We start from the raw sequence: 27,295 nt of genomic DNA, 5'->3' as shown, positions 1-27,295 counted from the left end.
GGTGACATTACACTCCTATCCAATGTAGGGTGACTGTTAATGCTGTGGTACCATCCCTTGTGGGCTGACTGGGTCATGGACCCATCCCATGTAGGGTAACTTTGTGGCAGTCCAGCCCCATCCCATGTAGGGTAACTTGCTGATGATCCGGACCTGTCCCTTGTAGGGTGACTGGTTGAAGAGGCAGTTCTGTGCAGGGTAACTGTCGTGTCCCGTGCGGGTGGGGGGGGGGGGGGGGGGGAACTGTCGTGTCCCATGCGGGGGGGGGAACTGTCGTGTCCAGTGCGGGGGGGGGGGGGGGGGGAGAGAGACTGTCGTGTCCAGTGTAGGGGGGGGGGACTGTCGTGTCCCGTGCAGGGGGGGGGGGGGGACGACTGTCGTGTCCCGTGCGGGGGGTGACTCTGTTGTGGTGTGGTCCCCCGTAGGGTGACGGTCCCGTATTAACCCTATTCAAATAACTGTCCATGTGTGAATATCACCTTCCACTTCAGTGACGGAGGAGGCAGCTCGGGTTATGGATTCACATTGAAGTTTGGTTCGGTTCTGCTACATCAGTGAGCGGCTCCTATGGGGTTTAAACCCTCAGAGGTGATGTTTGGGAACTGCCAACACATGTCTATGCTCGACCCCCGCCCTGCGAGTGTAGGAGACACACGTAATGAGGATATTAGCATCTCGCACCTCTCCTCATCCCAATATGCATCCATCTCCCCCACAAGATAAACTGCGCCATATATCAAATGGCGGAGGGCGCCCCGGCCCGGGGATATTTAATCTCTTTCCCCGTTGATCTTTAAAGGAGACAAAGCTGAGGTTTTCCTAATGGGAAATAAACTAGTTAATAAAAGGCGCTGACAATGCGGCAAAATCCAGCGCAGGATACCCACAATGCACTGCAGGGAGAAGCGGGCCGCGCGGGGTTACTGCTCGAATTAAGATGAGATATATCGACTATTAACAATCGCTACCGAGTATCGAAACCCACAGGACAGGTTCTGGAGGAGGGTCCGGTCACGTGACCGCGTCTTCTGATTCCTGCGGTGCTGTTTGCAGTCACATGACCGCACAGTCAGTGTCACTGATAAGGCTGATCAGCCCATTCAGGATTCTAGGAGAGATGGGGAACAACGTCTCCACCTCATATATAGGATATAGACAAGTGTTATATACAGCAGTGAAGCCCCTCACCTTGACAGAAACGCAAAAGCGCAAAACTTAAAAGTGACGGCTTCAAGATACCGTAGAAATGCCGGAATAGATGTATCTGCACCATAAAACGTTACGTGTCCTGTGTGACGGCAGAGCAATTCAGTAACAATGTATGACTGTATAGTAACTAAGTATCCATGTGTAACAGTGTTTCCCAACCAGGGGTCTCCAGCTGTTGCAATACTACAACTCCCAGTATGCCCAAACAGCCAATAGGAGTTGTAGTTTTGCAACAGCTGGAGGCTCCCTGGTTAGGAAACACTATGTTTATATATATATTAATTACGTATCATTGTATGAATAGATCTATTTAACAATGTATCACTGTATAACCATATATGAAACTTGACTGAGGAGGGATAATCACAATAATGTTATACAGTGCTACATTGTTACATACGGTAGATACTTTATAGTTATACATTGTTACATACGGTAGATACTTTATAGTTATACATTGTTACATACGGTAGATACTTTATAGTTATACATTGTTACATACGGTAGATACTTTATAGTTATACATTGTTACATATGGTAGATACTTTATAGTTATACATTGTTACATACGGTAGATACTATAGAGTTATACATTGTTACATATAGAATCTCCCAATAGTGGACACTCACGGGGAATTAAAAAGTGTCCTCTATTGGGAAAAAGGCTCAAAAATCTTTCTAAAATGACTGAATCCTGTCCTGTACTCACTGCAGAGTGTAATTACCTATAAAACATGATAAAAAGCGACATTACAGTATAATCTCCCGGTGATGTTTACTCTTCCTTATCCCATCGTATCATTTCATCCCCTTTATACCCTTTGTCTCCTATTGGGAGTGTTTTGTCCCCTCTATTGGGAGTGTTTTGTCCCCTCTATTGGGAGTGTTTTGTCCCCTCTATTGGGAGTGTTTTGTCCCCTCTATTGGGAGTGTTTTGTCCCCTCTATTGGGAGTGTTTTGTCCCCTCTATCGGGAGTGTTTTGTCCCCTCTATCGGGAGTGTTTTGTCCCCTCTATCGGGAGTGTTTTGTCCCCTCTATCGGGAGTGTTTTGTCCCCTCTATCGGGAGTGTTTTGTCCCCTCTATCGGGAGTGTTTTGTCCCCTCTATCGGGAGTGTTTTGTCCCCTCTATCGGGAGTGTTTTGTCCCCTCTATCGGGAGTGTTTTGTCCCCTCTATCGGGAGTGTTTTGTCCCCTCTATCGGGAGTGTTTTGTCCCCTCTATCGGGAGTGTTTTGTCCCCTCTATCGGGAGTGTTTTGTCCCCTCTATCGGGAGTGTTTTGTCCCCTCTATCGGGAGTGTTTTGTCCCCATCTATCGGGAGTGTTTTGTCCCCTCTATTGGGAGTGTTTTGTCCCCTCTATTGGGAGTGTTTTGTCCCCTCTATCGGGAGTGTTTTGTCCCCTCTATCGGGAGTGTTTTGTCCCCTATATCGGGAGTGTTTTGTCCCCTCTATTGGCAGTGTTTTGTCCCCTCTATTGGCAGTGTTTTGTCCCCTACTGGCAGTGTTTTGTCCCCTCTATTGGGAGTGTTTTGTCCCCTCTATCGGGAGTGTTTTGTCCCCTCTATCGGGAGTGTTTTGTCCCCTATATCGGGAGTGTTTTGTCCCCTATATCGGGAGTGTTTTGTCCCCTATTGGGAGTGTTTTGTCCCCTCTATTGGGAGTGTTTTGTCCCCTACTGGCAGTGTTTTGTCCCCTCTATTGGGAGTGTTTTGTCCCCTATTGGGAGTGTTTTGTCCTCTATTGGGAGTGTTTTGTCCTCTATTGGGAGTGTTTTGTCCCCTCTATTGGGAGTGTTTTGTCCCCTCTATTGGGAGTGTTTTGTCCCCTCTATTGGGAGTGTTTTGTCCCCTCTATTGGGAGTGTTTTGTCCCCTCTATTGGGTGTGTTTTGTCCTCTATTGGGAGCGTTTTGTCCCCTATTGTCCCTTATTGGGAGTGTTTTGTCCCCTCTATTGGGAGCGTTTTGTCCTCTATTGTCCCTTATTGGGAGTGTCCTCGTCTACTATTGGGAGTGTCCTCTATTTGGAAGTGGCAAATAAATTAGGTCTTATGGGACTCTGCCTGGGAATTAAAAACCGTCCCCTATTGGGAGCTTGTACTGTATATAGTTATACTGTGATACATTGTTACAATCTTCTCCCTGATGTTCCGGTTATCGCAGCGCCGGTCACATCCGATCACCTCTCTGATAATCATGGCAGCTGCAGGGCGGGGGGCTGACGCACTCATGTCTTTGCTCTCTTCCCCCCGCAGGACCCCGGTATTGACATAGGTGACATTTCTGAGAGGAAAGCCCTGAGGAAGCGGCTGCAGTGTAAGACCTTTCGGTGGTATCTCATCACAGTGTATCCGGAAATGAGAACCTACTCTGACAACATTGCCTACGGCGTGGTGAGTGGCGTCCGACTCCGCGGTCAGCGGGACCAGAACTCTGTCCTCTCACTATTACAAGAAGACTTAAAGGGCTGCTGTCCAATATAGAGTGACCAGCGTGCCTCCAGCTGTGGCAAAACTACAACTCCCAGCATGCCCGGACAGCCAACGGCTGTCCGGGCATGCTGGGAGTTGTAGTTTTGCAGCAGCCGGTGGCACACTTTATCCTCAGGTCGTGTGTAGCATTGCAGCTCACTAAATGTTGTAATACCACACACAACCTGGGGACGAGGGTGGCGCTGTTTTTAAAAGAAAGCAGCTATGTTTTTCTAATTCTGGATAAACATGTTACTATTGTGCCAACTAATACCTGTATGTGTCAGGTGTCGTTTCCCTTTAACATCAGTCACATGACCTTAATAATACAATATGGCGCTGGTCACATGACTCTTAATGAACCCCAGACCCTTAAGTTTAGTGAGCGCCAGACATACAGCCGGATCCGAACTAAACAAACAGAAGGTTCTTAATGTATAATCTGCGCCCCGCCGGAGGGCGCTTTAATCCTCTGCGCCGCTCTCACAATATTATAAAGTCATGTGACCTGTGCACAACCCGCCGCGTTGGATTATTACGGAACCGGGATTAATATGGAAATACCAGGGGACAGAAATAATCTGCCGCCAATTAAAAAGTCTAGTTACATATGGCGGCCATAACACAGCCCATTGGGGGGGGGGGGTATCCAGTTGGGTCAGTGTATCTAAGCTTATGTCAGATACTGCTATGGCAGCATATCTAAGTCTATAATGTATAAAAACTGTCTGCTGAGCTGCTGTATCTAAGCCTTCCATGTGTGGTACTGTCCTCAGCGCTATTGTATGTAATCCTACCATAAGTGATATGATACAGAGAGTCACTGTATGTGTACAGTACCACACATGGTAGGCTTAGATACAGATATGCTGACCCACATTGACAAATCATGTGTGATACTGTTTGGTCAGACAATGTATCTAAACCTCACAGTGTTACACATGATAGTATAGATAAAATTCAGTAACCCAGTGGTCAGGATGACACTTAGCAGGCTTAGATGCAACAGCTCAAAGGAGTGTATCACACAAAATAGCCTTAAAGGGGTACTCCGGTGGAATTTATTATTTTTTTTAAATCAACTGGTGCCAGAAAGTTAAACAGATTTGAAAATTACTTCTATTAAAAAATCTTAATCCTTCCAGTACTTATTAGTGGCTGTATACTAAAGAGGAAATGCTTTTCTTTTTGGATTTATCTTCTGTCACTGTTTAATAGAAGTAATTTACAAATCTGGTTAACTTTCTGGCACCAGTTGATTTAAAAAAAAAAAAAATTTAAGTTTTCCTCCTGAGTACCCCTTTAAATACAGAAATTCAGGAGACAGTATCACACGTTAAATTTAGATACACTGACCCATAAGATCATGTATAATACCGTCTGCTGAACCCTTGTATCTAGGTCTATGTAAGAGGCTCTCCTGAGCGGTTGTATCTAAGCCTACCATGTGTCATACTGTACACTATGCTACTGAATCTTATCTATCATGTGTAATACTGTTAGGTTTAGATACATTGGCTTAGATACAATATAGTATATCTGTCATGTATTATATGGTCTGATGAGCTGTTGTATCTAAGCTTATCATATGTCTTACTGTACACTTAGGAATAGATTCTGTAGCTATCATGTGTAACATTGTGAGGCTTAGATACATTTGTCTGACCAAACAGTATCCCACATGAATGGTCAGTGTATCTAAGCCAATCACTTCAGATACTGCCTGCTAGGTCAGTATATCTAAGTCTATCATATATAATACCATCGGCTGAGCTGTTGTATCTAAGCCTTCCATGTGTGGTGCTGTTTTCAGAGCTATTGTATCTAAGCCCATAATGCGTGATAGGGTTTGCTGGGTCAGTATATCTAAGGCTATTTTGTATGATACTGTCTGCTGAGCTGTTGTATCTAAGCCTACCATGAGTGATATTGTCAAGACATCTACTGTATGTTATCCGACAGGCTTAGATACATCGTCTGACCGAACAGTATCACACATGGTCGGTCAATGTATCTAAGCCTCTCTCATCAGATACTGCCTGCTAGGTCAGCATATTTAATGTATAATACATGGTTGAGGAGCAGGACTTTAGATGCCAGTTTGATTCTTACTGTCAGGGCATGCTGGGAGTTGTAGTACTGCAACCGACCACAAGTTGGGAAACACTGATCTAGAAGCTCCTCAGCCCCCGGGAGTTTTTTAATTTGCGTATGAGCGACCCCAGCTGCGGGGTAATGTCACGTATGCCGCGGTTCCCAATCCTTGCTTGCTGTCGCCCCCTCCAGGTCATGACGTCATTCCAGCTGCGTCCCAGAGCGGTAAATCTCTATCTCCAAGCTCCGCCGCGCCACAATCATTTTTCGTATTAGAGTCGCGATGCGTTAATCGGACGGGACAATACAAATCTTTTCTTTGCTTGAAGGAGCAGATCCAATTTCTCAGTCCCCTTTGTATTTGATTAACATGTCATTTTAGCTGAATGTGAATGACGGCGGCGGCAGCAGCGGACCCGAGAACCGGCGCGCCTACGTGACCCTGGAGTACATGATGCAGTGCCGGCCCAAAATGGCGCAGAACACTAAGCTATTCCAACCAACAATCACATTCACTCTTTGTGTTTGATCACAGGCTTTTTTTTTGTCCACGGAATCCATCAATATTGATGGATGAAACATGCGCAGGGTGTATACCGTAACACCATAACATTGTCGCTGTCCTAAAAACGGAAGTTCCATAGTGTATAGATCAGTGTTTCCCAGTCAGCGTGCCTTTGGGTGTTGCAAAACTACAACTCCCAGCATTCCCAGACAGCCATTGGCACATATTGAATCCAAAAGGGACATGGGCGCCTTCCGTTTAGGCAATATGTAAGTTTTCCACCTTCTTTTTTGGAGGGTTTTGTCCATTGTTCAGTGTTGTCTTAATAAAGTTTAACTGTTGTACAATGAAAAAGAAAAGTCCAGCAGCAACTGTCTGTTCCCCCTAGCAACCAGAGAGCAGCATGAAAAATGAAAGCAGTGTTCTGATTGGTTGCTATGGGAAACAGATATTTGCTTTTAGACTTTTCATTGTACAACAGTAAAGCTTTATCAACACAAGACTAGACAATGGACAAAATCCTCCCCAAAAAACAAGGTGGAAAACATGAATTATGCCCAGACAGCAACCCGTAACTGTGCAGGTTTTATTGTTCAGCAGAACGCCAAATGGAAGCTGCGCTTTGATTGGTTGCTATGGGCAACGGGCGGTTTCATTAAACACTCTCACCGGTTAGGCCTTTGTTCACACTACAGAAATTCTGTGTTGGAAGTTCCGCTACGGAACGGCAGAGTCCCATTGAGATCAATGGGAGAGTCCTGCGGCGAGCGCAATCCGTGTCGAAATTACTTAGTGTGAACAGGGCCTTGCAGTGGCCCTACAGATTTTGCAAAACTACAACTCTCAGAATGCCCGGACAGCCAGCGGCTGTCCGGGCATGCTGGGAGTTGTAGTTTTGCAACATCTGCAGGGCCAAAGTTTGGTGACCACTGCAGACAATGCTCTGTGAGCTAAAACCAATGGGCAGCACGATTATTGCTTTTTGCTACACTGATACATTGTAACAAGCCCTACTGCTGTGAGAAGTATTTGGTTCCTACAGGTTTTCTGCCTCATTAAAAAAAAAAATAATAATAATGATATATATAATTTTACAGTGCTGCAGAATATGTTCACGCTATATATAATATTGATTTCAAGAGTTGTAAAAAGTCCAGAATTAAAAAAATTTAATAAATAGCTGCTTTCCTCCAGAAACAGCGCCACCCCCATCCACGGGTTGCGTCTGGTATTGCAGCGCATACATTTGAAGTGAATGGGGCTGAGCTGCAATACCAGACACAACCTATAGACACGTGTGGCGCTGTTCATGGGGAGACAAGCAGCCAGGTTTGACTATAATAATCATCTCTTTCATTTTTTGGGGTTATTTTTTTAGCTGCAGAACTCCCTGAAGACAGACCTGTGCCTTGACCAGGGGCCGGACACGGACAACATCCCCATCCTGTACATCTGCCACGGCCTTACCCCGCAGGTTCGTTTTTGTCTTTTTTGTGTATATGTTTAAGCCGCCGATATGTGGGCGACATTGTGGAATCGCTTCCCTTGTAATGCTGCTGGATTCCCTGCAGGGGGCAGTATCCTACTGCAGGGGCCCTTAATCAGATTTTTGGTGTCTTACTAAGGGCCCCTGCATAATATGGGATTACTCCCAGCAGAGTTCCGCCTGCAGCAGCCTCCCATTGTTTTCTATGGGATTCTGCTGCTCTGTGCGCACTGTGGAAATTCCGCTCAAAGAATTTCGGCAGCGGTGGCTGCTGCACACGGAATCTGCGTGCAGAGGTTCTGTAGTGTGAACATACCCCAAGATAGCTATTTCCCCATACACATGCACGCTCGGCTGGGCCAAGCGTGCATGCATTCTGGATGGTGAGAAGAGCGAATCTATTCTATATAGCCGGCTTGAATTTGAGGCAGTCTTTCCCAACCAGAGTGCCTCCAGCTGTTGCAAATCTACAATTCCAAGCATGCCCGGACAGCCTACGGCTGTCTGGGCATGCTGGGAGTTGTAGTTTTGCAACAGCTGGAGGCATTCAGGTTGGTGAAGCACTGGTTTGGTGGATCATCATGGTTGCACTATTTAAAGGGGTACTCCTCCCACAGACATCTCTGTGCTGCACCCGGCTTTCTAAACAGTATGTTAAGAACGTTGGGTTCCCATGGCCGGAGACGTGATGTCATGCCACCCCCCCTCTATTCACGTCTATGGGAAGGGGCGTGTCTTGACATCACAAGGGGGCGTGGCATAACATCCGGCCATGGAAACCCAGCATTCTTAACATACTGTTTAGAATGCCGGGTGCTGCACGGAGATTGCCGGATAGGGGATAAGATGTCTGGCGGCGGAGTATCCCTTTTAATCAGATTTTTTTTTGAATAAAGATGGAGGACCCCTTTACCTTTTTCTCTTTCTCTAAAAATCTGAGAATGACTGACTTTTAGTTCAGGACATAATTTGGCGTCGCACACTACAGCAGGAGTGACACCCGGCCGCCTCCTTTATTACAAAGTCTCCCCCCCCCCCCCCCCCCCCCCGCCAGATCTCAATAGGTAATAAAAGGGTCGACAACTCCATGCGAGGAGCGCCGAACAATAGCGGAATTAAGGAGGCGGCGAGAACATTTAAGCAGGAAATTGAGTGAGAGCCCGGCCCCCGCCGAGAGCCCATTCACCCGCCGGAGCACGCAGGGTGGCGGTAACTGAATAATTGGTGCCTAATGAAAATAACTGCGGCCTGTCGCTCCTACGGATTTAGGCTTACGGCGCTAAAGTCAATCCCAGAACAATCGGCGACTGAAAAGGTTGTCACTAATAAATGCAGAATTAAAAAAATCCCTTCATGGTATCCATTGTAGAAAAGAAAATTTTGGCTTCTTAAAGGGAAAGTATCCTTTCTCTAATTAAAATAGAAAAGTCTCCTTTCTAAAAATATTGCACGTTTCCTTGTTTGTTGCCGTTGGGGGCGCTGGTGCATTGGTTCCTATGGAAAGCGAGTAAGTGGTGAAACATGGTACTGCAACATAGTCTTCTAGATTCTTATTAGGGGAGGGGCTTAAAGGGGTACTCCGCTCCCCAGCATCCGGAAGTTTATTGTTCCGAACGCTGTGTGCGGGCTTCCGTGTTCAGGGCCGCCCCTCGTGTCGTCACGCCCGCCCCCCCTCAACGAAAGCCTATGGGAAGGGGGCACGACGGCCATCACACCCCCTTCCCATAGACTTTTGTTGAGTGGGCGGGCGTGACGTCACGAGCGGCGGCCCTGAACACGGAAGCCCGCACACAGTGTTCGGAACAATAAACTTCTGGACGCTGGGGAGCGGAGTACCCCTTTAAGCCCCTCCCCTAATAAGAATCTAGAAGACTCGATGTTGCAGTACCATGTTTCTCCACTTACTCACTTTCCATAGGAACCAATGCAACAGCGCCCCCAACGGCAACGAACATCATATCAAGGGGACAGCTCCACTGATACATGTTTCCTATTATAGCCCATATGTACCGGATCTTAAAAAGTACAGACACACATAGTGAGCCCGCTAACTATCCCCCCAAAGAATCTAAAAGAGTGCCTCCAGCTGTTGCAAAACTACAACTCCCAGCATGCCCGGACAGCCGTTGGCTGTCCGGGCATGCTGGGAGTTGTAGTTTTGCAACAGCTGGAGGCACCCTGGGGCCTTTGATACGGTCCAAGCGTGAGCAGACCGGAGTCATTCAAATGAGCGGGGAGCAGCGCCGATCCGGTGGGGTTGGCTGCCGTATTCGCAACTTTTATATTGCATTTTATTTATTTAGTTTAGTCTACTGTGGTTTATATTGTCCCTTACCGTGTGCAGTTTTTATGATGTATCGTTCGCCGCGCAGTCGCTTCATGGGCTTAGGTGGCGGCTCTTCCTTAAAGGAGCCCCCCCCCCTGTTCATAAGAAACAGCCTTCACTAAATCCCGGAGAGCTTAGGCTGGAAAAGACGTTGCAGTAATTGGGTCACGCAGCTCGGAGTGTCAGGCGCAGCCGCCGGATGGCGGGGGAAAGGTGCTGCACTAAGAAAATCCCAGACAAGACGACAAAGAGCCATCTGAGCATAAAAGGGAGCGCGGGCCCTTTAAGAAGCCAACGACAGTGATGGAACGCCTTAATCAGCCTCCATTTTTTTTTTTTTTTTTTTTTTTTTACACCCTGGTTTTAATAACAACAATAAAGAAACTTGCAGCGCAATAATTAATTTTCGTGTGGCGGATTCTCCTGCCTAATGAGCCCTGCGAATCAAAAGCCACTGTTCGGAAATTGTTTTCTATTCGGTCACAGCGATGACGGGACGTTGCGGTAAGGGGGGGCTGGGGTGTGGGGTGACAAAAATCCGCTGTGGGAAAAAATACAGATAACGCCGGTGCCGCAGAACAAATCGGGGAGGAGACCATTGATCTACGACAGTGCAAAACTACAACTCCCAGCATGCACTCCCCACATACACTAGCACATTTATTCTGCAGGGGGACACTTGTCCGACCCTTCTCTCCTCTGACATCCAGAGTCAGAGAGTAGAGGGGCCATCGTACACATAGATCAGTGTTTCCCAACCAGGGTGCCTCCAGCTGTTGCACAACTACATCACCCAGCATGCCCGGACAGCCGTTGGCTGTCCGGGCATGCTGGGAGTTGTAGTTTTGCTACAGCTGGAGGCATCCTGATTGGGAAACTCTGTCCTAACTTTTGGCAAATAACGCACTTTAAAGGGGTATTCCAGGCCAAAACTTTTTTTTAAATATCAACTGGCTCCGTAAAGTTAAACAGATTTGTAAATTATTTCGATTAAAAAATCTTAATCCTTGCAATAGTTATTAGCTTCTGAAGTTGAGTTGTTTTCTGTCTAACTGCTCTCTGATGACTCATGTCCCGGGAGCTGTGCAGTTCCTATGGGGATATTCTCCCATCATGCACAGCTCCCGGGACGTGACCTCATCATTGAGCAGTTAGACAGAAAACTTCAGAAGCTAATAACTATTGGAAGGATTAAGATTTTTTAAACATTGTAGAATGCCAAATCCTGCAACTTTGTAACAGACCTTGTGCTTTGATTTCTCAACTTCTTTAGGCTTTTTGCTTGCTGTCAGTGAATGGAAACATTCTTAGTTACATCCAGAGACTCAAGAGGCAACAGTATCCATTCTGGACTATATGTGAGCTGAAGAGCCTGGATCACCTGGACTGATACAATGTAACCATAGGAGGAGAGAAACGTGGGTGACTGAAGTGTTAAAGGGGTACTCCACTGGAAAACATTGTTTTTTAAATCAACTGGCACCAGAAAGTTAAACAGATTTGTAAATTACTTCTATTTAAAAATCTTAATCCTTCCAGTACTTATCAGCTGCTGTATACTACAGAGGAAGTTCTTACTTTTTTTTTTATTTCCTTTCTGTCTGACCACAGTGCTCTCTGCTGACACCTCTGTCCATGTCAGGAACTGTCCAGAGCAGGAGAGATTTTCTATGGGGATTTGCTCCTACTCTGGGCAGTTCCTGACATGGACAGAGGTGTCAGCAGAGAGCACTGTGGTCAGACAGAAAGGAAATTCAAAAAGAAAAGAACTTCCTCTGGAACATACAGCAGCTGATAAGTACTGGAAGGATTAAGATTTTTAAATAGAAGTAATTTAAAAATCTGTTTAACTTTCTGGTACCAGTTGATTTAAAACAAAAATAATAATAATTCCAATGGAATACCCCTTTAAGGCAGAATACAGTGTAGCAGATCCTCAGCTGTGCGAGAGAGGTGACTTCTCTGGATGTAAACAGCAATTCACTGACAGCAAGTGGAGATGGAAAAAATGAAGCACAAAGTATATTAGAAAGTTGCAGAATTTTACTACATAATAATGAATAAGGAATCATACGGATAGGGGGATAAGTACTTTTGTAGCGGTGTTCCCCTTTAAGCCTCAGTTTGCATTGGACCCTGCACACGATGGAGCTGAAATCCTCTTCTCTCCCGTCTGCAGAACGTTTACTACACGAGCTCCCAGCAGCTTCACATCGGAGTCCTGAGCCCGACCATCGATGACGACGACAACCGCTGCCTGGTGGACGTGAACAGCCGACCGCGGCTCATCGAATGCAACTACGCCAAAGCCAAGAGGATGAAACTATACTGGCAATTTAATCAGGTGGGCACCCATTATATCTTATATATAGACAAGGAGCAGAATAGTGAGTGCAGCTCTGGGGTATAATACAGGATATAACTCAGGATCAGTACAGGATAAGTAATGTAATGTATGTACCCAGTGATCTCACCAGCAGAATAGTGAGTACAGCTCTGGAGTATAATACAGGATATAACTCAGGATCAGTACAGGATAAGTAATGTAATGTATATACACAGTGACCTCACCAGCAGAATAGTGAGTACAGCTCTGGAGTATAATACAGGATATAACTCAGGATCAGTACAGGATAAGTAATGTAATGTATATACACAGTGACCTCACCAGCAGAATAGTGAGTACAGCTCTGGAGTATAATACAGGATATAACTCAGGATCAGTACAGGATAAGTAATGTAATGTATATACACAGTGACCTCACCAGCAGAATAGGGAGTACAGCTCTGGAGTATAATACAGGATATAACTCAGGATCAGTACAGGATAAGTAATGTAATGTATGTACACAGTGACCTCACCAGCAGAATAGTGTGTACAGCTCTGGAGTATAATACAGGATATAACTCAGGATCAGTACAGTATAAGTAATGTAATGTATGTACACAGTGACCTCACCAGCAGAATAGTGAGTACAGCTCTGGAGTATAATACAGGATATAGCTCAGGATCAGTACAGGATAAGTAATGTAATGTATGTACACAGTGATCTCACCAGCAGAATAGTGAGTGCAGCTCTGGAGTATAATACAGGATATAACTCAGGATCAGTACAGGATAAGTAATGTAATGTATGTACACAGTGACCTCACCAGCAGAATAGTGAGTACAGCTCTGGAGTATAATACAGGATATAACTCAGGATCAGTACAGGATCAGTAATGTATGTACACAGTGATCTCACCAGCAGAATAGTGAGTACAGCTGTGGGGTTGAATGTATTTTATGATCATGTATATACACTCTGATTCATTCTATATATAATCCATCGGTGATGTCTCCAGGTTTATATCCCGTCTTCTGAGGCTCCTGATTTTCTCTCTGATGTATAAATGTATTACGTGACCTTACAGATCCAATATCCCGGTATCTGGGCTGTTACGGAGCCTCTGTGGCGGCGGCGGTCGTGCTCTGCGCTGGTGTTTTCAGGTCATCTCTCCGTAGACTCTTCTATATTTCACAGCTTGTCACATGCAGGAACCCATTTCCTGACTCCTGAAAATAGAAGAGGACAAATCTCTGCGCGTCGTCTCAGACCGTATACTCTGCGGATCGTCTTCTGACTGGAGAAATTGAAAGTGACAAATTGCCAGATCTGGGCTCATCTGGCGGCCGCGGTCTGGGCCTCGTGTTTGCGGGAGGTCAGGAAATCACAATATCTTAGCCCGGACTAAGAGGCCAAATAACAGAAAGAAATTGTGGCGCTCTAGTTTTTTATTCCGTCCGCGTTCGGGGAAACCATCAGCTGCGAAGCCACAAACCGCTCGGCGCCTTGTTATCGGTGTCATTTTCTGCTTCATCTCAGTCATTTTGCACTTAGGACTCGAGATTTCTAGACAAAAAATACATAAGCAAGAGGCAGGGAAATGGCTGCCGGGGGGTTAGTGCATAACAAATGTGGAGTTTTATATTGTATAAAATGACATCATAACGTCAAATAAACTAAGTTATCAAGTGCAGTCACATGTAGAGAGTGTCATAAATGGATTATTATTGTCACCATTACTGCAATTCCTCCATTACTCTGCAGTATATCACTCTTTACCACATTGTTCCCCGATCTGCGGCCCTCCAGCTATTGCTAAACTAATCCTTTCCGCCTGTGCTACCGATGCAGGTCTCCTTCCTGGCGCATGTATTTCCTCCGTACAAGCTCCTCCCCAGCGCATGTTTGCTCCTCTGTGCAAGTTTCTCATTGCCAAAGGTTCTTACCCTGTGCAGAGCTTTTCCATGGTGCCGATTTCTTCCCCTGTTCCATTTTGTGCCCCTTGGTGCCGGTTTCCTCTCCTCCTCAGTGCCAGTTTCTTTCCCTTTGCAGATTTCCTCCTCGTGCCGGTTTCTTCTTGTATGTACCGGTTTCTTCACCTCGGTGACTGTTTATTTCCCTGTGTAGATTTCCACCTCCTTGGAGCTGGTGTCTTCTCGTCTGTACCGGTTTCTTCTCGTCTGTACCGGTTTCCTCTCGTCTGTACTGGTTTATTTCTCTGTGGAGATTTCCTCCTCCTTGGAGCCGGTTTCTTCTCGTCTGTACCGGTTTCTTCTCGTCTGTACCAGTTTCTTCTCGTCTGTACTGGTTTATTTCTCTGTGGAGATTTCCTCCTCCTTGGAGCCGGTTTCTTCTTGTCTGTACCGGTTTCTTCTAGTCTGTACTGGTTTATTTCCCTGTGGCGATTTCCTCCTCCTTGGAGCCGGTTTCTTCCTGTCCGTGTCGGTTTCCCCTCCTCCCCGGTGCCGGTTTCCCTTCCTCCTCAGTGCCAGTTTATTTTCCTGCGCAGATTTCCTCCTCCTTGGTGCCGCTTTCTTCTCGTCTGTACCAGTTTCTCCTCCTCGGTGCCGGTTTATTTCCCTGTGGCGATTTCCTCCTCCTTAGTGCTGGTTTCTTCTCCTCTGTGTCTGTTTCCCCTCCTCCTCGGTGCCGATTTCTTTTCCTGCGCAGATTTCCTCCTCCTTGGTGCCAGTTTCTTCTCGTCGGTGCCAGTTTATTCCCCTGTGGAGATTTCCTCCTCCTTGGTGCCGGTTTCATCTCCTCAGTGACGGTTTATTTCCCTGTGCAGATTTCCTCCTCCTCGGTGCCGGTGTCTCCTCCTCGGTGCCGGTTTCTTCTCCTCTGTGACGGTTTCTACTCCACAGTGAAGGTTTCTACTCCTCGGTGACTGTTTATTTCCCTGTGCAGACTTCCTTCTCCTTGGTGCCTGTGTCTCCTCCTTGGTGCCGGTTTCTCCTCCTCTGTGCCTGTTTATTTTCCTGTGGAGATTTCCTCCTCCTTGGTGCCAGTTTCTTTCCCCGGGCCGGTTTCTTCTCTGCAGACAGTCGCACCGGTCATTAGCTGCCTCTAATAGAGTCATCCATTACACTGGCCTTTACACTGACGCGGATTCACCTTTCCAGCAGCGCAACACAACCTGGACAGAGCTATTCCTGGATGTGTGAAGAAGAGAAAGCGACCAATCATTTATATCCCCGGGGGAGGAGGGGGGTCTTAGCTCTTTGGTCTTTATCGAGTGGTGGGCATCAAAATAGAAGGATCTGGAAACACACAGATGACTGAATCCCGAACAAGTTGATGGTTCAAGAACATTTGTCTCCCTAGTGTCACTTGTTGGTAGTAAAAACATAAATATACCCAGTGTACATAATTTGGATACTTTTTACTCCCTGTTAGACTCCGTGCACCAGCCAGGCCTCTCCGGTAAGAACCTTTATCCACCATACAATCTGCATCAAAGGCTTCGCTCTCTTGGTTCTCTTTACTGTCAGCCATTGGTTTGGCTAATATTCCTGGTCATGTTCCAAGGCACCTTTATGGGTAGGACATTGTCTTACAGCGTAGCTTACACATAAGGTGGCACTAGAGCAGTGTTCTCAAACTGTGGCCCTCCAGATGTTGCAAAACTTCAACTCCCAGCATGCCTGGACAGCCAACGGCTGTCCGGGCATGCTGGGAGTTGAAGTTTTGCAACATCTGGAGGGCCACAGTTTGAGAACACCGTACTAGAGAGACCATTTTCTTCCTTTGGCTGAGTTCTTGTTTGTATACTTGCAGGGACTCCGTACACTAGTTGGATCTGTTCAGTCCCTAATCTAATGCACTGCACAGTACGAGAGAAGTTCTGAGCAGAGTGTTTGTAGGTCTCTGCCTCACTTCAGGGGAGAAGCCATAAATCAGTAGTAGAGAGGTGAAGAACAAGGCCATCTCGCCTTTCAAGAGTTTGGGAACAACAATAAGGTGATCACCGTTTGCGCACCATAATGGCGACTATCGGTTGTCACCCGGTGATGCGGCTATAAAGCAGTAATGAGACGTTTAATGATCGTTTCAGCTTAATCTCAGCTCCGCATTAAGAAGCCATTGACCTTTCTTGACTTATAGTGCGGTCAGCGCTGCCGGTGGCCGTAATAGGTTCTTTACAGACAGGAATATCCCTGCATTATAAAATGCAGAGCGCACAACCTCGCTGCATCTTAAGAGACCCGGCGCGGAGTCCTGGAACATATCACGAAGCTCAATAAGGTTCTGGTTTTGTTTCCCAGGAATAGCGCCACCCCTTGTCCATGGTTAGAGTTAAGCAAGCTGAGACCCCCGAAGCTGGATTTGTGGGGGATTCTCGGCTCACCAAACTTTCAAACATTACCAAACCTGGCAATGTCAGGGTTGAGCTGTGCTCGCAGCTGACAGCCACGAGTACAGCTCAGCCCAGCAAGAAGCTGTTAATTAGAGCTGCTGAGGGATGCTAGTTAGCTCCTTGGGGGAGGGGACGTTGTATACATTATACAGCTATCTATATGGCTGGATAACATATACACTGAAGAGAGTGATACTTACCATCTCGTCGCTGGACGGGGCCGCTTCTTGAGTAGCTCCGCCCCTCTTGAGATATCGCTAGTAGAGACTGGGCTACACAAGGAGGCCCAAACGATCGACGAGATGGTAAGCATCACTCTGGCGGGCCACAGTGTGAGAACACTGCATTAAAGAGACCATTTTCTTCCTTTGGCTGAGTTCTAGTTTGTATACTTGCAGGGACTCCATACACTAGTTGGATCTGTTCAGTCCCCGATCTATTGCAGTGCACAGTCCAGATTACAGGTGCAGCACGAGAGAAGTTCTGAGCAGGGTGTTTGTAGGTCTCTGCCTCACTTTAGGGGGAGAAGCCATAGAGCAGTAGTAGAGAGGTGAAGAACAAGGCCATCTCGCCTTTCAAGAGTTTGGGAACAATAAGGTGATCACCGTTTGCGCACCATAATGGCGACTATCGGTTGTCACCCGGTGATGCGGCCATAAAGCAGTGATGAGACGTTTAATGATCGTTTTGGCTTAATCTCATCTTCGCATTAAGAAGCCATTGACCTTTCTTGACTTAATTACAGTGCGGTCAGCGGCGCCGCCGGCTGTAATAGGCTCTTTACAGACAGGAATCTCCCCACATTATATAACGCTCAATCCTCACACATTATTTCGTCCGGGAACATAGCGCACAACCTCGCTGCATCTTAAGAGACCCAGTGCAGAGTCCTGGAACATATCACGAAGCTCAATAAGGTTCTGGTTTTGTTTCCCAGGAATAGCGCCACCCCTTGTCCATGGTTAGAGTTAAGCAAGCTGAGTCCCCCAAAAAGCTGGATTTGCCAGGGATTCTCGGCTCACCAAACTTTCAAACTTTACCAAACCTGGCAATATCGGGGCTGAGCTGTGCTCGCAGCTGACAGCCACGAGTACAGTTCAGCCCAGCAAGAAGGTGTCAATTAGCGCTGCTCATCAACGCTAGTTAGCTCCTAGGGGGAGGGGACGTTGTATACATTATACAGCTATCTATATGGCTGGATAACATATACACTGAAGAGAGTAATACTTACCATCTCGTCGCTGGATGGGGCATCTTCTTGCATAGCTCCGCCCCTCTTGTGATGTTATCACTAGTAGAGACTGGGCTACACAAGAGGAGGCCCAAACGAGCCACGAGATGGTAAGTATCACTCTCTTCACTGTATACATTATACGCCATATAGATGTCTGTATAAATGTATACAACCCCCCCTCCATCCAATGAGTTAACTAGCACTGCCCAGCAGTGCTAGTTAACCCCCTCCTTGCTGGGCCGACGCTTTAACCGCTGCCCAGCAAGATATTACAGTAAACCAGCAGATTTGCCGGTTTACTGTGACAAATGTAACGCTTTCACTGCCCTCAAACACTATAGGCGCAGTTTCTGAAAGGGAGATAGGAAAAACAAAGAATGGTAGGAATCCAGAAGACCTCCTATGGTTGTGGGGGGTGGTGGAGAAGATGGAATGGAGAAGCGCAAACTTGGCGTAAATAATGTAATGTATGTACACAGTGACCTCACCAGCAGAATAGTGAATACAGCTCTGGAGTATAATACAGGATATAACTCAGGATCAGTACAGGATAAGTAATGTATATACACAGTGACCTCACCAGCAGAATAGCGAGTACAGCTCTGGAGTATAATACAGGAAATAACTCAGGATCAGTACAGGATAAGTAATGTAATGTATGTACACAGTGATCTCACCAGCAGAATAGCAAGTACAGCTCTGGAGTATAATACAGGATATAACTCAGGATCAGTACAGGATAAGTAATGTAATGTATGTACACAGTGACCCCACCGGCAGAATAGTGAGTACAGCTCTGGAGTATAATACAGGATATAACTCAGGATCAGTACAGGATAAGTAATGTAATGTATGTACACAGTGATCTCACCAGCAGAATAGCGAGTACAGCTCTGGAGTATAATACAGGATATAACTCAGGATCAGTACAGGATAAGTAATGTAATGTATGTACACAGTGACCCCACCAGCAGAATAGTGAGTGCAGTTCTGGGGTATAATAAATCATATAGGTCCCTGCAGTGTGAGATATCAGGAGGCAGCGATGCCGCAGTCTGTGGGGGTCTCCCGAAATAGATGCTCAGAATCCTGGCAGCCTCACAGAGCGGAGTTGTTTTTCTCGATACATCGTATGTTCTCAATATGTTGTCCCAGTTACATATGCAAATTGTGTAAGTAATTGAGCCCAGTGGTGATGATCAGAAATCTTATATATACTCTATTACAGACCCCAAGAGAGAGTGTTCAGGGGGCAGTAGGTGGGGGGGGGGGGAAGGATATTATCTTCTCTATTCTGCATAGTATCAGATTTTATAGATTTTTCCGGCTTTATATCTGTACTGTGCACTATACTGTTACATAATGACAGGTCTGCAGTGAGGACTGACACAGGCATTATAGGGGAGTGATAGGAAAGGGGGAGATCACTCCAGGGTCTATTGCGTTTGTCTTTTATTGATATTTCAAAGCAGGACTATATTCTAGAGCAGTGGTTTACAAAATCAAGACTCTCAGACTGTTGTAGCAGTTCTGCAGGGGTGGAGCCTTGTTTTCTCCGCCCACAAAGAACATGGAGAAAGAGATTCAAAGCAGGAGCCCTGTATCTGCCTCTAACAGTGTTTCCCAACCATCGTGCCTCCAGCTGTTGCAAAACTACAACTTCCAGCATGCCCAGACGGCCTTCGGCTGTCCGGGCATGCTGGGAGTTGTAGTTTTGCAACAGCTGGAGGCACCCTGGTTGGGAAACACTGATCTATGTGAACAATGGTCTTTTGACTCTGATGCTGGATGTCAGAGAAAGAAGGGTTGGGCAAGTGCCCCTCTGCAGAATTCATGTACAAGTGTAGTGTATTAATATTTGGCCGCTGTTGCAAAAACTACAACTCCCAGCAGTATTTCTATTATTCTGGACTCCCATTGTCATCTTATGTTAATGCCAATTTTTTTTCCTTACTGTTTAGGGAGGATCAATCCAAAATAAGAAATCCAAGCGCTGCTTGGAGCTGCAGGAAAACAGCGACAACGAGTTTGGCTACCAGCTGGTGCTTCAGAAATGCAGCGGACAGAAGTGGAGTATAACAAACTTTCACAAGACCATCTCAACTTAACGCAAAAATGCGGATCCTGTAATACCTGCCGCGTCCAGCAGGGGGGAAGGGGGTAAGAGGGTGGGATACGCTCAGCACAGGTTCTGTCCTCACACTACTTGATTCCTTTGCTACCGTGTAGCAAATGATAGAACTTTGCCTGCTGTTTGGTTGTATTTTTCTGTTGTTTTTTATGGGTGAGTATGTGGAGCAGGTCACGGGATGTAGACTTTTTATTTAGGAATATTTTTAAAGGTTTTTAGAAAGCTGTTGAATGGTGGAGGGGACGGTGGAGATGGCAGAGGGGGGAATTTTACATCCAAGTGTAAATACGTAACAAAAAATTCAAAATATTTATAATGGACAATAAATTTTATGGATACAAAAGATGACTTCATGTGTGGTTTATTATGGGAGTACGAGATTGTGGTGGGAGGGGTAGGATTGGATGGAGAATGTGATGAGAGAAGGAAGTAGGGTTGTGATTGGGTGGAGTGTGGTGGGAGGAGGAGGGAGGGTTGTGATTGGGTGGAGTGTGGTGGGAGGAGGAGGAGGGAGGGTTGTGATTGGGTGAAGCAGGAAAGGGTATGATTGGAGGAAGATGAAAAGTTGTGATTGGGTGTAGTGTGGTGGGAGGAGGAGGGAGGGTTGTGATTGGGTGTAGTGTGGGGGAAGGAGGGGGGGGGGGTGGTTTTGATTGGGTGTAGTGTGGGGGAGGAGGAGGGAGAGTTGTGATTGGGTGCACTGTGGGGGTAGGAGGGAGGGTTGTGATTGGATGTAGTGGGAGGAGGAGGGGGGGTTGTGATTGGGTTGAGTGTGGTGGGAGGAGGGAGGGTTGTGATTGGGTGGAGTGTAGTGGGAGGAGGAGGGGGGCTGTGATTGGGTGTAGTGTAGTGGGACTAGGAGGGGGGGTTGTGATTGGGTGTAGTGTAGTGGGAGGAGGAGGGGGGGTTGTGATTGGGTGGAGTGTGGTGGGTGGGTTGTGGTTGGGTGGAGTGTGGGGGAGGAGGGGAGGGTTGTGATTGGGTGGAGTGTGGTTGTGGGGGGAGGGTTGTGATTGGGTGGAGTGTGGTTGGAGGAGGAGGAGGGGGAGGGTTGTGATTGGGTGGAGTGTGGTTGGAGGAGGAGGAGGGAGAGTTGTGATTGGGTGGAGTGTGGTTGGAGGAGGAGGAGGGGGAGGGTTGTGATTGGGTGAAGTGTGGTTGGAGGAGGAGGAGGGGGAGGGTTGTGATTGGGTGGAGTGTGGTTGGAGGAGGAGGAGGGAGAGTTGTGATTGGTTGGAGTGTGGTTGGAGGAGGGAGGGTTGTGATTGGGTGGAGTGTGGTTGGAGGAGGGAGAGTTGTGATTGGTTGGAGTGTGGTTGGAGGAGGGAGGGTTGTGATTGGGTGGAGTGTGGTGGGAGGAGGAGGAGGGGTTGTGATTGAGTGTAGTGTGGTGGGAGGAGGGAGGGTTGTGATTGGGTGGAGTGTGGTGGGAGGGTTGTGATTGGGTTGAGTGTGGTGGGAGGAGGGAGGGTTGTGATTGGGTGGAGTGTAGTGGGAGGAGGAGGGGGGCTGTGATTGGGTGTAGTGTAGTGGGACTAGGAGGGGGGGGTTGTGATTGGGTGTAGTGTAGTGGGAGGAGGAGGGGGGGTTGTGATTGGGTGGAGTGTGGTGGGTGGGTTGTGGTTGGGTGGAGTGTGGTTGTGGGGGGAGGGTTGTGATTGGGTGGAGTGTGGTTGGAGGAGGAGGAGGGGGAGGGTTGTGATTGGGTGGAGTGTGGTTGGAGGAGGAGGAGGGAGAGTTGTGATTGGGTGGAGTGTGGTTGGAGGAGGAGGAGGGGGAGGGTTGTGATTGGGTGAAGTGTGGTTGGAGGAGGAGGAGGGGGAGGGTTGTGATTGGGGTGGAGTGTGGTTGGAGGAGGAGGAGGGAGAGTTGTGATTGGTTGGAGTGTGGTTGGAGGAGGGAGGGTTGTGATTGGGTGGAGTGTGGTTGGAGGAGGAGGAGGGAGAGTTGTGATTGGTTGGAGTGTGGTTGGAGGAGGGGAGGGTTGTGATTGGGTGGAGTGTGGTTGGAGAGGAGGAGAGGGGAGGGTTGTGATTGGGTGGAGTGTGGTTGGAGGAGGAGGAGGGAGAGTTGTGATTGGGTGGAGTGTGGTTGGAGGAGGAGGAGGGGGAGGGTTGTGATTGGGTGAAGTGTGGTTGGAGGAGGAGGAGGGGGAGGGTTGTGATTGGGTGGAGTGTGGTTGGAGGAGGAGGAGGGAGAGTTGTGATTGGTTGGAGTGTGGTTGGAGGAGGGAGGGTTGTGATTGGGTGGAGTGTGGTTGGAGGAGGAGGAGGGAGAGTTGTGATTGGTTGGAGTGTGGTTGGAGGAGGGAGGGTTGTGATTGGGTGGAGTGTGGTTGGAGGAGGAGGAGGGGTTGTGATTGGGTGTAGTGTGGTGGGAGGAGGAGGAGGGGTTGTGATTGGGTGTAGTGTGGTGGGAGGAGGGAGGGTTGTGATTGGGTGGAGTGTGGTGGGAGGGTTGTGATTGGGTAGAGTGTGGTGGGAGGAGGGGGAGGGTTGTAATTGGGCATTGCAGAGGGAGTTGTAGTTTTGATAGTTGGTGAGACCCTAGTACAGACTATATAGTAGTTTAGTAGGAGCCCCGCGTCCTGTGCAGAGAAATCCCACCAACCAGCTGATATTCTGTATGATATTCTGTAACCTTCTCTTATATCTCTATATTTCACCGCCAGAACCGAATCCCTGACGCTTCAGGCCCCAGAGCGTCACTCTGAGGAGGTCAACCCCCCCCCCCCCCCCCCATAGATTATTATTAGGAAATCTAGCGCAGCAGTGACAAGTCTCATCAGAAGATCTTACAAGACTCGGGAAAACCAAATCCTGAGGGGGACGACAAGACATTAATGACAGATCTAGGAAAGTCATGTGACTAATGCCAAGTGTGCGACCCCTGAAAGTGGAGGCGACACTGAGCTTTCCTAGCAAGGTGGCAACACAGTCACGTACGTAGAGTATAGGGGGCCCCATGGGAAATATGAAACCTGGCCTCCGATTATGTGTCAGAGCAGGAGAGGATAACTAGGGGGATTTGCTCCTGCTCTGGACAGTTCCTGATATGGACAGAGGTGTCAGCAGAGAGCACTGTGGTCAGACTGGAAAGAACTACACAACTTCTTCTGGAGCATACAGCAGCTAAGTACTGGAAGGATTAATATTTTTATATAGAATCAATTTAAAATCTGTTTTAACTTTCTGGCACAGTTGATTTGAAAACAACGTTTCCCCCGGAGTTCCCCTCTAAACTGCATCTGGAAAGAGAACATCTCAAGCTCCACAAGTCCAGATATTGACAACCTCCGCTCAAAGCAATTGTCAGTCCCTATATATGTCACAGAGACGACCTTTATAAAGGGCACCTAACAGGGGTTGTCCATTTTATTCACCCTCCGTGGGTGGATTTAAACCTTGAAATTATGTTCTAAAGCAGGAAATATTTCCTATGTACTGTAAGAGCGGTCACACTATGGAGTCTATACTGTAAGAGAGATCACACTATGGAGTCTATACCGTAAGAGAGGTCGCACTATGGAGTCTATACTGTAAGAGCGGTCACACTATGGAGTCTATACCGTAAGAGAGGTCACACTATGGAGTCTATACTGTAAGAGAGGTCACACTATGGAGTCTATACTGTAAGAGCGGTCACACTATGGAGTCTATACTGTAAGAGCGGTCACACTATGGAGTCTATACTGTAAGAGCGGTCACACTATGGAGTCTATACTGTAAGAGAGGTCACACTATGGAGTCTCTACTGTAAGAGCAGTCACACTATGGAGTCTATACTGTAAGAGCGGTCACACTATGGAGTCTATACTGTAAGAGAGGTCACACTATGGAGTCTATACTGTAAGAGCGGTCACACTATGGAGTCTCTACTGTAAGAGCGGTCACACTATGGAGTCTATACTGTAAGAGAGGTCACACTATGGAGTCTCTACTGTAAGAGCGGTCACACTATGGAGTCTATACTGTAAGAGCGGTCACACTATGGAGTCTATACTGTAAGAGCGGTCACACTATGGAGTCTATACTGTAAGAGAGGTCACACTATGGAGTCTCTACTGTAAGAGCAGTCACACTATGGAGTCTATACTGTAAGAGCGGTCACACTATGGAGTCTATACTGTAAGAGAGGTCACACTATGGAGTCTATACTGTAAGAGCGGTCACACTATGGAGTCTATACTGTAAGAGCGGTCACACTATGGAGTCTATACTGTAAGAGAGGTCACACTATGGAGTCTCTACTGTAAGAGCGGTCACACTATGGAGTCTATACTGTAAGAGCGGTCACACTATGGAGTCTATACTGTAAGAGCGGTCACACTATGGAGTCTATACTGTAAGAGAGGTCACACTATGGAGTCTCTACTGTAAGAGCAGTCACACTATGGAGTCTATACTGTAAGAGCGGTCACACTATGGAGTCTATACTGTAAGAGAGGTCACACTATGGAGTCTATACTGTAAGAGCAGTCACACTATGGAGTCTCTACTGTAAGAGCGGTCACACTATGGAGTCTCTACTGTAAGAGCAGTCCCACTATGGAGTCTATACTGTAAGAGCGGTCCCACTATGGAGTCTCTACTGTAAGAGCAGTATACATACGTAATGCACAGGTACTGGAGAGGGAACCATCCCGTAGAATAAGCAGTGTATTTACTTGCTATAATGAAGTGCGTCCCTTATTCTACTCTTATCTGTGAATTTATTAAATCCAGTCCTCAGACTCCACCGTACAGCTCTGCGGATCTTCTATACAGCGGAGCGGAGTGTACGGACAACACTTTGTGCTGACACTGAAGAAGCGGAGAGTCTTGGGAGATTTCGGCTCTGAAGCTGCAGAATCATCCAGATATTTTTCCCAAAATGTGTGAAAAGTCTGAACATAGCGTCCTGTAAGATGGACACGGAGACGCTCCACTTCAATGCCGAAAATCTCCAGTGAGAACATTTCACTTGTGAGGAATGTGGCTGGCAGGCGATAATCCAAACAGATAATCATTCTTTATGATGAGAGATAAAATGGGTTTTATGTGGCGCCCACCCTCCCCCCGGCGTCTTCACTGATCAGAGGATGAAATCTATGACTGTCCGAGCCTCATGGAGATACGTAAATCGACCACAGCATCTGGATGTCAGAACAATAAGCCACATCTCAGACTAAGCAAAAAGCTCTATCTGTATACTGTTGCTGCTGTCTCTATGAGATCAGGATATATAGTAGGTACATAACTCCCCTCCAGCTCTCTGTATACTTCTGCTGTTATCTCTACGGAATCAGGATATATATTAGTTATACACATCCCCTCCAGCTCTATCTGTATACTGCCGCTATCTCTATGGGATCAGGATGTACACACTGGGGCAAAAAAGTATTTAGTCAGCCACCAATTGTGCAAGTTCTCCCACTTATAAAGATGAGGCTGTAATTTCCATCATAGGTTATGACCTCAACTATGAGAGACAGAATGAGGAAAAAAATCCATAAAATCTCATTGTCTGATTTTTAAATAATTTTTTTTCGAATTATGGTGGAAAATAAGTATTCGCCTCTGTCCTCCACTCGTTATCTGTACTAATGGCTCCTGTTTGAACTTGTTATCAGTATAAAAGACACCTGTCCACAACCTCAAACAGTCACATTCTAAACTCCACTATGGCTAAGACCAAAGAGCTGTCGAAGGACACCAGAAACAACATTGTAGACCTACACCAGCCTGGGAAGACTGAATCTGCACCAGGCAAGCAGCTTGATGTGAAGAAATCTGTGGAAGCAATTATTAGAAAATGGAAGACATACAAGACACTGATAATCTCCCTAGATCTGGGGCTCCACACAAGATCTCACCCCGTGGTGTCAAAATGATCACAAGAACGGTGACCAAAAATCCCCAAACCACACAGGGGACCTAGTGAATGACCTGCAGAGAGCTGGGACCAAAGTTACAAACAAAGGCTACCATCAGTAACACACTACACCGCCAGGGACTCAAGTCATGCAGTGCCAGACGTGTCACCCTGCTTAAGCCAGTACATGTCCGGGCCAGTCTGAAGTTTGCTAGAGAGCATTTGGATGATCCAGAAGAGGATTGGGAGAATGTCATATGGTCAGATGAAACCAAAGTAGAACTTTTAGATAAAAACTCAACTTGTTGTTTTTGGAGGAGAAAGAATGCGGAGTTGCATCCAAAGAACACCATACCTACTGTGAAGCATGGGGGTGGAGACATCATGCTTTGGGGCTGGTATTCTGCTAAGGGACCAGAATGACTGATCCGTGTAAAGGAAAGAATGGGGCCATGTATCGTGAGATTTTGAGTGAAAACCTCCTTCCATCAGCAAGGGCATTGAAGATGAAACGTGGCTGGGTCTTTCAGCATGACAATGATCCCAAACACACCGCCCGGGCAACGAAGGAGTGGCTTCGTAAGAAGCATTTCAAGGTCCTGGATTGGCCTAGCCAGTCTCCAGATCTCAATCCCATAGAAAACCTTTGGAGGGAGTTGAAAGTCAATGTTGCTCAGCGACAGCCCCAAAACATCACTGCTCTAGAGGAGATCTGCATGGAGGAATGGGCCAAAACACCAGCAGCAGTGTGTGAGAACCTTGAGAAGACAGAAAACATGTGACCTCTGTCATTGCCAACAAAGGGGATATAACAAAGTATTGGGATGAACTTTTCTTATTGACCAAATACTTATTTTCCACCATAATTGTCAAATAAATTCTTTAAAAATCAGACAATGGGATTTATGGATTTTTTCTCATTCTGCCTCTCATAGTTGAGGTTATAACCTATGATGATAATTACAGCCTCATCTTTATAAGGGGGAGAACTTGTACAATTGGTGGCTGACTTAATACTTTTTTGCCCCACTGTAGGATACACTTCCCTTGAGGCTGTGTTCACATATTGCACGTTTTGCTGCATGTTTTTTTTTTTCTTTTTGGATCTGCGGCTGTTATACCGTAATTTACTTGAACATTGCAGCAAAAACAGCCAAAAATGCAGTAAGAATGCATGAAAAATGCAAAAAACTTTGCATAGGAAAATTAAAACTGCACATAACGTGAACTGATCATAAATCCGATTATTAAGAGTCTAATCAGTTCACTTGGTGCCCTCTGGCAGCCATATTAGATGACCTGG

The 27,295-nt window shown here is 46.8% G+C and overlaps 1 protein-coding gene and 1 long non-coding RNA gene across 3 annotated transcripts in view; one reads left to right on the top strand and one right to left on the bottom strand.

The window, feature by feature from the left end:
• Positions 1-20,482, top strand: part of GALNT18 (polypeptide N-acetylgalactosaminyltransferase 18) — a 183,993-nt gene extending 163,511 nt beyond the window's left edge. For both annotated transcript variants that reach the window (XM_056527964.1, XM_056527965.1), the window contains exons 8-11: positions 3,464-3,601; positions 7,657-7,752; positions 12,270-12,434; positions 19,970-20,482. In XM_056527964.1, coding sequence (XP_056383939.1) covers positions 3,464-3,601; positions 7,657-7,752; positions 12,270-12,434; positions 19,970-20,116 — 546 coding nt within the window. In that variant the 3' untranslated portion in view covers positions 20,117-20,482. The remainder of the gene's footprint in view (positions 1-3,463; positions 3,602-7,656; positions 7,753-12,269; positions 12,435-19,969) is intronic.
• Positions 13,185-27,295, bottom strand: part of LOC130277349 (uncharacterized) — a 71,263-nt gene continuing 57,152 nt past the window's right edge. Inside the window, exon 3 of the long non-coding RNA XR_008845436.1 lies at positions 13,185-13,983. This is a non-coding gene — a long non-coding RNA (uncharacterized LOC130277349). The remainder of the gene's footprint in view (positions 13,984-27,295) is intronic.

Source organism: Hyla sarda, chromosome 6 (genome assembly GCF_029499605.1).
Source record: "Hyla sarda isolate aHylSar1 chromosome 6, aHylSar1.hap1, whole genome shotgun sequence".
Taxonomy (NCBI): domain Eukaryota; kingdom Metazoa; phylum Chordata; class Amphibia; order Anura; family Hylidae; genus Hyla; species Hyla sarda.
This window is presented reverse-complemented; position numbering and strand designations above follow the sequence as displayed.